The sequence below is a fragment of the Chaetura pelagica genome, unplaced genomic scaffold, assembly GCF_000747805.2.
Source record: "Chaetura pelagica isolate M959 unplaced genomic scaffold, ChaPel_1.0 scaffold1565, whole genome shotgun sequence".
Lineage (NCBI taxonomy): Eukaryota > Metazoa > Chordata > Aves > Apodiformes > Apodidae > Chaetura > Chaetura pelagica.
The window spans coordinates 30,504-41,370 of NW_009953339.1; the positions used below are offsets into that span (position 1 = coordinate 30,504).

Genomic DNA, 10,867 nt, shown 5'->3' on the forward strand with positions numbered 1-10,867 from the left:
CTCGGTGCAAATTTTTTTTACTATCATGCAGAGCTTCACCTCCCCTCCCAGGGAATGGATCTCTAACCTCATGTCGAACCTGGGAACTTTTTGGCTACCTGAAGAGGTTTATTTGTGATAGGAGCAAAATGGCCACCTTGCTCAAGTGCAGAGATGTTGAATAACTCAGGGTTGAACCTCTTGCGGGCTTGTGCCTGAGACTTCATGGACACGGTGTCCTCAAATGAGCACACAAGAGCAGCTGAATATCTTAGCTGTGGGATTTTTTGAGGAACTGCACAAATTACCACATCAGAGTTCTCATAAGTCTATAAAACCTGAGCAGATAGGAAAAGCATATCAGAAAGCATAACAAATCGTGAGGAGGAGAGAAAGCTGGTTATTGCCCTACAGTCCTTTATGGTCCATAATCTGACAAGGCTTTAGGTTAAGCACAAGAAATTTGTCATGAAAAATAAAGACACATGTTTGGAAGATGGAAATTCAAGCGACATGAACACTTTCGGTATTTCAGACAAGATTGGGTTTGCCTCAGCTGCTACTACAACCTTCCAAATAAGTGGTAAGGTTTCTTTTTATTAAATTATTAATATGGATTTTATCTCGTCTGTGAAAGAAGCAATGCCTAAAACCAAAATATTGTCTTTATATAATCCATTTTAAATGGTTTTTACAGTGGTTTTGCTACTAAATTAACTGACCATTGTAAAAGAGAAGTATGAGAAAGTGTTCTTTCTAGCCCAAAGCTGATGCTGAGCATCAGAAAAAAAAGTAGTTCTTTTCCTGTTTTAGAAAATGCTTAATTTTGCTCAGTAAAACTTTCATGTCTTAATAGTTAAGATACTGAAATTACCAGATCCAATTAAAAATGTAAGTTTATGAATTTTTAGCTGAATATAAATACTTCATTGCTGACTGAACCATTCTATTGTAAAACTAATTAAATCATTGTACTCTTTTAAAGCTAAGGCATTGAACTCCTGATTACATTACTTTGAAAAAAGACTCAATTAAGGGTAACTTACTGAATATCTGAAGTAGCTATTAACACTTCTGAAATACTTTTTCTCTACCTAAAGGCCAAAATTGGACAAAGCAATTTCTTTCTTTTGCACGTGCTGGTGACAATGTGTTTTAAACATTACAGCTTGTTTTCATTTGTTCTGCAGTTCAGTTTATTATTGATTTACCATTTGTTTGGATGTGTATACACCTCACTGTTGGGAATCTCATGGATGGGGCACCCTGGATGGAGAGGGCATGTGCTTTGAGCAACCCGCATTCCATGGCAGCCTGGGATAATTGAAAGGGATGGACAGAGGGAGATCAGTGGTGCAGAAAGGGGACACCTACCACGCTCATACTGATATAGGCTGGATTAAGTCTTGATGGAAGTGAGCTGGTTAAATTGGCTGAGGAAGAGACAACCAAGTGAGTTGCAGTGCAGAGCCCGGTGCTGGCAGCACCTGCCTCTCTCTCAGGGGGATCTTGCTGCTCGTTTATTGTGGCCAAGCCTGAAATGGTTGGAAGTGAGCAGAGTTTGTAGTGAGAGAGATGGGAGGGGGGTGTCTACCCAACTTCTGTTGGTTTCTAGAGCCTCGAGGCCGAAGAAAGCCATCAGCATGCTGTGCTCGCGCAACCCTCACCACCTACCTGCTGCTGCTGACGGCCAGCCAGGGGCTGCTGGCATATCAAGGTACCCCTGCAACCTTCCTCTGGGCTGGGTATCAAAAGGCAGCCTTGCTGGGTGCTCCCGGGATGAGAGGGGATGAGCGCGCACACATGAAACCTCTGAGGCTCCTCTGCATGCCCCAAGTCAAACCATTCCCCCAGCCCATGTCTCTGCTTTGCACCTGCAAAAGCCCTGCCTGGCTGCAGCAGGGGCAGGCACATGAAAACCAGCTCTCCGGGTCAAACCGTGATGGTGCTTTAACCCAGGTGTCCCCCATGGGTGCTGAGTTGCTGCTCTGCCCAACAGGCATTTTCCACCTGGATTGGGCAGGGAATATTCAGTGTGTGGGCCTTTTGTTTCCTCAGTGTTTAAGATGAAGAGAGAGATACTGAAATTTCAAGAGCAACATGCCCCTAATACAGAAGAGATTCTGAAAAGTTCCTTTGCCAACAAGCTGGCTTTGGGGAGAAACTCTACAGAGATACATTTGGGACACGAAGAAAACTGGAGGAGAAGCTTAGAAGAGGAAATCACCATAATTAAAAGCAGCAATGCAAACCTGATGATGATGATGAACAACATCAGCCTGGTTGCAGGTATGGCTCCACTCCTCCATGCTGGGCGTACAGTGGGGAGAGCTGATTCTTCTGCACCACTGGCAAAGCTGGGCCAGAAACCTAGTTGAGATGAACAAATAACTGGGACAAGGACTTGGTCTTCCCATCTCTTAGTGACGCCACAGTGCCCAGGGTTGGAGACTGGCACCAGAGACCCTGGCTGGGGGGCTGAACACACTTGGAGAAGCTGGAGCCAGCCCTGTGCAGTGCCCGGGATCCCACTGCAGCTGCACGCACAGCTCCGGGCTGCTCTTCCCTCACTTAACTCACAGGCTTGGGCTCTGGGTGCCTCCTAAAGGGTGGTGTCTTTAGCCTAGACCTCCAGCCTATCAGCTTCATACTGGTATGTTCCTCACTGAATGCTGACTACTGAAAAATACCCATTAAACATTTTTTTTTTCAGGGCCTCCTGGACGCAAAGGAGATCCTGGTCCCCCAGGTATGTTGGTAAATAAGCCAAAAGCAACATTTCCTCCTTTTTTCTTTTTTTTCTTTTTCTTTTTTTTCCCCTAAGAGACCTGAAGGGAGGATTCAGGATTTCAGTGTCTAGACACAGATCTTACCCAATGTGCAGATATCCAGTGCCCTGGCCTTGATGAGACCTTCTGCACCTTCTGACTCATCTCCCAGGAGCCTGGGCTTGCCTGAGTGCTCCTAAAGCAAATGACCACCAGAGAAGGGCGTTTTAACTCTATTTTCTCACTGCTACCCCACCAGAAAAGCTCAGGGGTGATGGAGGAACTGTACCTGGTCATGATCTGCCATCATCATCCCAAATCTCCATGTGAGACAAGAGAGGAGCAGTAAAGGGGTTTATGTGCATCCCACTTTCTGCCCCAGACACAGCAAGTCCTGCTGCACAACTCACTCCAGGACAACTCAAGGAGACTTCCCCAATCCCAGCTCTACATGGCCCCAGCTGAACAGTGTGTGTAGCAAACAGTGACAGATTTGGGACCATGCCCACCCTGTTGCTGGGGAAATGACCATTCAGACTCAGGAACGAGCTGGGTGCAAGCACTTCCCTTCACAGGCAGGCACAACCTGCTGCCCTGGGTACTCAGCAGGTTTGGGTGGAAGTGCACCTGCTGCAGGAGGTGAATGTCTCCAGACTGCAAGGATGGGGCAAGTCCTGATCTAATGTTTGCTCCTCTGAGCAGAGGTTGGACTAGGTAATGTCCAGAGAAACCAGAGTTTCTGTGATCCCAGGATGGGGATGTAAGATACAAACCTTGCTAGGTCAGGTACTTCATCCATCCTTAGTTCTTGGCTCCACTGATGAGCTTTTCTGAGGAAAAGAATATTAATGTATTTTTTAAAAAGAATGTTTTCATCTCTTCCTGGCTGCACTTACAACACTGAAACAGCCCTTCCTGCCAAGCACCATTATTATACATCAGAGCCCAACAGTTCAGTGCATTTTCAGAGAAGATCTCCCCAAAGGTCTCCACAAGCTGGGCTTGGCTGAAGGACAGCTGGCCCCTGCCCAGCCACACACCCAGCCAAGATCCTTGGATTTCACTCAAGTGGTTGTGCTGGTCCTTGCCAGCTGAAGATTGGCCTCAGTGGTGACCAAAGGTGCATGCACAAAGGATGATTAAAAATTCATCTCTTCTTCTTAGTCATTACTGTGAATAGATGATGTGTGTCAGCTGATATATGTGTCTTACATCTTAGGGCTACAGGGGCCACGGGGGACAAAGGGAGACCAAGGAATCCAAGGTAAGGCTTTTCTGACACCTGAATTACTTCTGTGAATGAACATAAAGTGGCTTTATGGATTATTTTATGGGCAACCTTGTCCTCAGTCAAGGCGTAAGTCAGTAGGAATGTCATTGGAGTTCAAGGAAATAAGCCTGTGTAAAACTATAATGAACAAAAGCAAAACTTACCTGGAAAAATTCCTATTTTAAAAGTCAAGATGCACTGGTCACAGTGGGCCAGCTCCCTGCTGTCCCCAGCACCACTCTCAGGAACACGGAGGGAGAAGTTTGGCTCATGCCCATGGCTGAGCTGCGTGTCCTGCTGCTGGTCTGCACCAGACATAACACCTGATGAAGCATCAGAAACCTGGTGTTGTCCTTGCAGGCATACAGGGGCTACAGGGAGCAAAGGGCAGCAAAGGAGATCCTGGTCCTGCTGGCAGAAGTGGTGAACCAGGAGCCAGAGGAGAAAAAGGAGAGGTGGGGCTTGCAGGTAAGACTACTTCAGTATCTCAACAGTTTTAAGATTCTTCCATGTATTCCTGTTTAAACTCACTCTACCTGAAATACCAGAAGTCTTTATAGGTCAGATATTTCCTAAGAATCCAGGCAGCCCTGAGCACAGCTTGCCAGTCAATGGGGGAGCTGGATGAACAGGACCCTCTCCCTGATCTGAAGGGATTTCATTTCATGCCATACTCCAGCACAACCCCCAGAGGAGGGTGGGGGGAAGGGATGTGCAAAATGTTGACTTTGCAGCATGGAAGTCTCTTCATAGAGTGACCTTTATCTAATGAAAGCCACAGGTATTCAATTATCAGCCTATCCCAGATTGAGGCAGTGATGTTTGCAGTAGGATTTTAATGGTATAAAATAAAGAATATAATTTATATGCACAAGCACGTGGATGTTAATCCTCACTTTAGAAAAACCTATTTCTGAGAACTTTATATCTTATGTAAGCCTGGCTTTTATACACCTTAAGTAGAAGAATTATGCACCATGTTTCTCACACGTAATGTGCATTTGGGGGCATCTCCTGAAGAGCTGTTTAGCTGCTACTCAGTGGTCTCACGAGAGCTGCCTGCAGAGAGGAGAGGCTGGAAGCAGGATAGCAGAAGAAAGTAGAATGCAGACCAGGAAGGACAGTTAGACAGGTTGGAGAGATCTGATCTTCTTCAGATCTTCCATCAGATCCCACATGCTCCAATGCTCTCACTGGCACGAGTTGCTCCAGAAGAGAGAAGTGGAAGTAGGAGAAATACCAGAAGCTGAGCACTTAGGGGTAATTCTGGAGCAGAAAGAAAAAGGAGATGTCAGTATTTAAATGAGGCACTTTAAAATAATTCAGGTCTTTCAGATTATGCTGGTCACCTGTTCAGAGAAAAGAAGGCTAAGGGGAGATGTGGCAATTCCCTGGAAGCACAGGAGTGGGATACACTGTCCTCCAGATCCACTGTTGCTAGGAGAAGGGAAGGGTTCAGGCTGCAATAATGGATATTTAACTGGAGGGAAAAAAGAGCCATTCTAGTGGCAGAGATAGTTTGGTAGATAGACTGAGAGGTACTGTGGTGCCACTGCAAGTCTGAAACAGCAGGTCAGACACACATCTGGCCAGACAGTCTGGCAGAGCTGATGGTTGCTCAGGCAGACACCTGAGGTGCCATCCATCCCTGTCCTTCTACAGCTTCACAGGAATGCTATTGAATGGTAAATGTGTGTGTGAGGCCAAAATCTGCTGCTGGTGCAGCAACACGAGGTGCTCCACTGGCTGCAGAGACAATGGATCTGGTTGGGTTTTTTAAAATTTACTCACATGTGTTGTCCTGTTTGGTAGGTCCCCAAGGACAGAAAGGTGAAATGGGCAAGAAGGGAGACCCCGGGGCCCCTGGACTGATGGGTCCCCAAGGAGAGAGGGGATTGCCAGGAGTGATGGGTGTCCCTGGTAAGTTGACATGCATGCTGTGGTGGAGGGCTTATCCAGCTGAAGCATTTGGCTAAGTGACATTAGCACTGATGCTAGGATGTTGTTACAGGTGTTGTGGGGGTGCCTGGACCACCTGGGCAGAAAGGAGAGGCAGGTAAGCAGTACAGAAGGTGCAGTTTCTTCTAGAGATGTGAGACAAATCTCTTTTAGGTGATGCTTCAAAACAAGGAAAACTGCAGTTGAGGTAGATCCCAGCATGGGTAAGCAAGGTGATGATTAGGTGAAGAACACATGCCAACATTGTGCAAACCCATCCCATAGCCTCAGCTGTCTCATCTGGACCCCACTCACTGTGCAGGAGAACGAGGGGAAAGAAGGGTGCTGTACCATGGAGTGCCACGTCCTCCTTCCTGACACGTGGGCACACACAGGGGCAGAGCTGGGCTGCTTTTCTTGGGAAGTACTCGTGCCTCTCCAAGCTGACAGCCTGCCAGGACCCAGGCCCACACAGCCTCTCACCCGAGGCCACCAGTCACCTCTGAAACCTGCCAGGGGGGTGGAGATTCCGAGGGACCTAGTGTTTGTTCTGCCCCCCCAGGTCCTCCTCACCCTGCCCAGCGCAGGGGCCAGTGCATGAGCTGACTCTCCCTTTTCTCCTTCCTCTGCTGTGTTGTGTTTCTCATGTGCTGCTTCTGCTCAACCTCCAGGTGTCACCGGACCAGCTGGACCCAAGGGCAGTGCCGGCCTGGAGGGCAGACCTGGTCAGAAGGGGGAGAAGGGAGACCATGGACCCAGTGGTAGCCCAGGTACAACCCTGCTCAGACCTCCTGCTCCAGCCCTGCTGCGTGTGACAGCTTCACCCTGACTGGTTTGTTTCCTCATTTAGGAGCACCAGGCGCGGGGGGACTCAGAGGTGAAAAGGGAGACAAAGGAGAAAGAGGTAAAGGAGAATAAAACAGCTTTGGGGGCAACAACACACACCGTGGAGACACTGGAGAGGGATCTGCGACAGCAAGGGGGAGATTTGCTGAGCCCTGTTCCTGGAGCCCCAGTGCATCCCAGGATGGGCTTGGGGCTCTGCTGGGGATCCAGCTGCTCACTTGGAGGGGTTGGTTCAACCATCTGTAACGTGCATAAGGAGGCGGAGCTGCCTGCGTTTTTGTATAAATCAGAAAAGCATAAACAAAGCAGCAGTTTAAGATGAACCAAACATTCTTGCTACCCAGGAGTTAAGACAAATTTTACTGGGTGTGAATCTGATGGGGAAGGGTATTCACTAGCAAGCATCTGTTCTGGCCTCCTCTGCAGTGTTGCAGAAGGACGTATCTTTAGAGGCCAACTTGAAGCACTTGACCTAGGCCTTTTCTTTGACCTCCCATCTAAAAACCATCTCTCTGTCCCAGGCCCCCAAATAATGGTGTGAACTTCTGTAATACAAGCCTGTTCTGGTGCATTGCTCTTGAATCAAGCTTTTTAACCCTGAATTTGTATAGTGCACACAACCTCTCACTTCCATCATGAGGTGAAAAAGGTCGAAGTGCTGCACCTTTCTGCAACCACTGACACCTGGATGATAGGGACAGGAGTCACCTGGCCCAGCATTATGTGCTTACATGTGTCTGATACACCTCAGTGTGTCCAAGGCTTTCCATATGGCCAGTAAATATTCACCCAGAGGGTCATCTATCCCATCAGTAAAGTTTATGGTATGAAATAAATGGCCAGAAGCTGATCTACTTCAGGAGATGATTCTCCACTGCCTGTATTGTCTGTGTTGATGAGATCTGCACTGAGTATAATGGGAAACAAGACACTCCCCTCAGAAAGAGATGCCTGTAGTGTACACAGCTAAACTAGATGGGTTAAAATGTGTCACAAATACTAGTCTGCATAAGCTTTTCTAAACGTATAAACATCTGTCTTACAAATTTTTGTTTCATTGATCTTAGGTCTTCCAGGACAAATGGGAACAAAGGGAGTCCAGGGCCCACCAGGTAACCCCTTGTCTGACATCATTACTTATTCTGATGATGCAAAGCACTTTAAATGCCACATTCCACATTTCTGTGTTGATGTCAAATACTCGTCATGTTCTTTCCTTTGGAAGGGACAAAGACAATGACTTTCTTGCTTTCCACCCAGGCATTCCAGGCCCACCTGGTCAAAAAGGCAGCAAGGGTGATTCTGGCAGTCAGGGTCCAAAAGGTGATCCGGGACCAAAAGGAGCCAAGGGAGAGCGCGGATATGCTGGTAAGGTGGCTTGACACAGGGTCTGTGGAGCTGATGGTGCTTTGTGTTTAGGACTGTACATCACGGGCTGGCACAAGCTGCTGGGGGCATGTTTACAGAGCTCATTTGGAGGAACTCAACAGGTAGATCAGTCTTCTCAGGAGATGAATGTGCAGAGTGTCACATTTACACCCTGGGAGGTGTGCTAAAAGACATGCAGGCAAGCAGATGCATTAGGTGTTCTCAAAAACCCCTTCTCACAGAAAACTGGAGCAACCCATGTTCCTCTTGGCTTTGTACAGAGACATCTTATAGCATGCCATGTTGCTGGGATAAATCCCACATAAACGTGGCAGTCAGGAATAGAGTATCAGAAACACCAGGGCTATTTAACTATCCCTGGATAACTGTAGGACACAAAAATATTTCAAAAGGACCAACACTACAGCTGTTCCCCATCCTTACCCCACTCCCTTCCAACCACAGAATGCTTCCAAAACCCTAAGAACTGTAGCAAAAACCCATGAAAAACAGTGATTACAACAGGCCACAGGAAGTGAACAGTGTTCCAGATGCTTTTTCTTTTAATTGTTCATACTGAAGAGTACAAGAGTTCTCAGTAATAAACTGGAGCCTACCTGGGATTCCTCCATGCACTTGTCTTCTGACATTTGCTTCTGGAGGAGGGGAGAAGCATAACTGGGGTGACTCCGGGTTAGGAACTGTCCTCTCAGTGGGTCTTAGCTCCTGGTCTGCAGAAGGAGAAGGCAATGTGTGCTTTCTGGAGGTAGCTTTTGGGGAAAGAGCTTATGGTGTGTTTGCAAGCACCTCTATTCTCAAGACCAGGATGCTACATAGAATCATGTAGGACTGTTGGGAGTAGCCTTCTGCTGTCCCATGGCAGGACCTAGAGGGCAGACCTCATGATGTAGGTCTTCCTGAAAATATTTTGGGAGATAGCATGCCTGCTTCTGGGGAGCCCAAAGGCTATCAGAGATTATCAAGTGGGAATAAGATAACATTTCCCACAAGGGAGTGGATGTGATTTTGCAAGTGGCCTTTTTCTTGGGTCACATGTTAAGAAGAATTTGCTGTATGTTTTTCTACTTTTCTTGCCATGTTTCTTAGTCACTCCAGAGGGTTCATTCTACCAGGGAGCCCTTGTATCTCTGACTCACCCGATTATGCAAAAAAAGTTAATAACTGGATTTTCCCCTGAACAGCTGCCAGATATTTGCTTGTTTTTTAATTTGGAACAGGTTCCCCAGGAACAAAAGGGGGCAAAGGTGAAAAAGGAACAGGTACTGACTTCTATTTCTTCTCTCACTTGCTTTCTGGCATCAAAGCTGTCTGAGATCAGGACTTGTGCACACAGGTTAACCTGCAGCACAACTACCCCAGCTGAGAGGTCCATGCACTGAGCTGCAACCTGGTGTCTCCAGACCCAGGAGACGACCTTGAATTGTTTGGCTTTGAGCTACCAGTAACTTCTAGTTCCACCCTGGCTACAGCCATGGAGATTGGGACATTTGACCAGTCTGGGCAGTCACTGCTTCAGTCTTTCAGGCTTTTTCCCCCATGGCCCTATGACCAATAGAGTTATTTTGTTCTCCTCTGAACCCTTAGGAGGCTTCAGCAACGTGATACGAATCGTGGGAGGGGGCACGAGGGGCCGTGTGGAAATTTTTAACCAAGGGACCTGGGGAACAATATGTGATGATGGCTGGGGCCTCGAGGATGCCACCGTGGCCTGCCGAATGCTGGGGTACACCCGTGCCATCTCCGCCTTCACAGCAGCATCAGGTGAGTCCACAACAGCCTCTCACCTCCCCAGGCCTGGTGTGGGAGGTCCTGTACACCCAAAAAGCACCCCAACAAGGTCCTCTATGCAAGCAGCAGGGAAGAGGGTATCCTCCAAAGGGCAGCTCGTTCCCCTTGGGATGGGGGAGCTGCCTGTCAGTTTGAACTGTGCCCAAAGGCTTGATTTCCATCAAGCCAAATGTGCAACCTAAAGCAGGCCTGCTGTCCACTGAGGCAGAGAAGAAAAAAAGAAAAAAAGAAAAAAAAGCATATTCCTCTTTCTTTTGTCCAACAATTTGTTTGTTTGTTTCTTTCTTTAATTCATCTTCCAAAGGCAGTGGACGAATTTGGCTTGATGATGTGAATTGCAAAGGGAATGAACAGTCGATTTATGAGTGTGAAAAGCCTGCCTGGGGTGTGAACAACTGCTCCCACAACGAGGATGCTGGGCTGGAGTGCATCTAATGGGACACAGGGGCTGCCCTGGGAGCTGCTGCCCACCTCTGCTCCCTATGGGGCCCTTCTTCATAATGTGAACCCTATTTCATCAGTCTGTGCTTATTGTTTCTTTATCAAGGCATAAAAATACTGACAAAGAAAGCTGAATTTTCCATGAATCAGTAACAATTGCAAGACTCAAAGGTGACCTGAAACATTCCAGCTGTCATGAAACAACTGGAGCTCAGGCACGTGAGCCAGTCCACAGATTTTTCCAGTTACCTGCCATCAGCTCATCTGCAGTTGCTCACATGTGTGTGACCTCTAAGTCCACAGAGGAGGAGAGATGGTCCCCTCTAGCTTGGTGCAGTAAGAGAGAATAGGGTCAGTGTGCAGAAACGAGCAGCTGAGCTGGCTGGTCTGTGTTCATCACAGTACAGCTGTGAATCTGAGCCTAAACCCTCCAGTGAAGTGCATGCAT

At 47.6% G+C, this 10,867-nt stretch overlaps 1 protein-coding gene across 1 annotated transcript; it reads left to right on the top strand.

Annotated features, from left to right (window-relative positions):
- The first annotated feature begins 447 nt into the window (after positions 1-447).
- On the top strand, positions 448-10,413 carry MARCO (macrophage receptor with collagenous structure). Its single transcript, XM_009998178.1, has 13 exons — positions 448-562; positions 1,595-1,696; positions 2,038-2,268; positions 2,693-2,728; positions 3,967-4,011; positions 4,378-4,485; positions 5,830-5,937; positions 6,627-6,725; positions 6,806-6,859; positions 8,062-8,169; positions 9,408-9,449; positions 9,778-9,951; positions 10,283-10,413. Exons 1-13 carry the CDS (start codon positions 448-450, stop codon positions 10,411-10,413), a joined length of 1,353 nt encoding a protein of 450 aa, XP_009996480.1.
- The last annotated feature ends 454 nt before the right edge of the window (positions 10,414-10,867 follow it).

Coding starts and splice junctions, on each gene's coding strand:
- MARCO (XM_009998178.1), top strand. CDS start 448: ATGAAAAATAAAGACACATGTTTGGAAGATGGAAATTCAAGCGACATG. Junction 4,486..5,829: donor AGGAGAGGTGGGGCTTGCAG/GTAAGACTACTT, acceptor CCTGTTTGGTAG/GTCCCCAAGGACAGAAAGGT. Junction 6,860..8,061: donor GGGAGACAAAGGAGAAAGAG/GTAAAGGAGAAT, acceptor CTTTCCACCCAG/GCATTCCAGGCCCACCTGGT.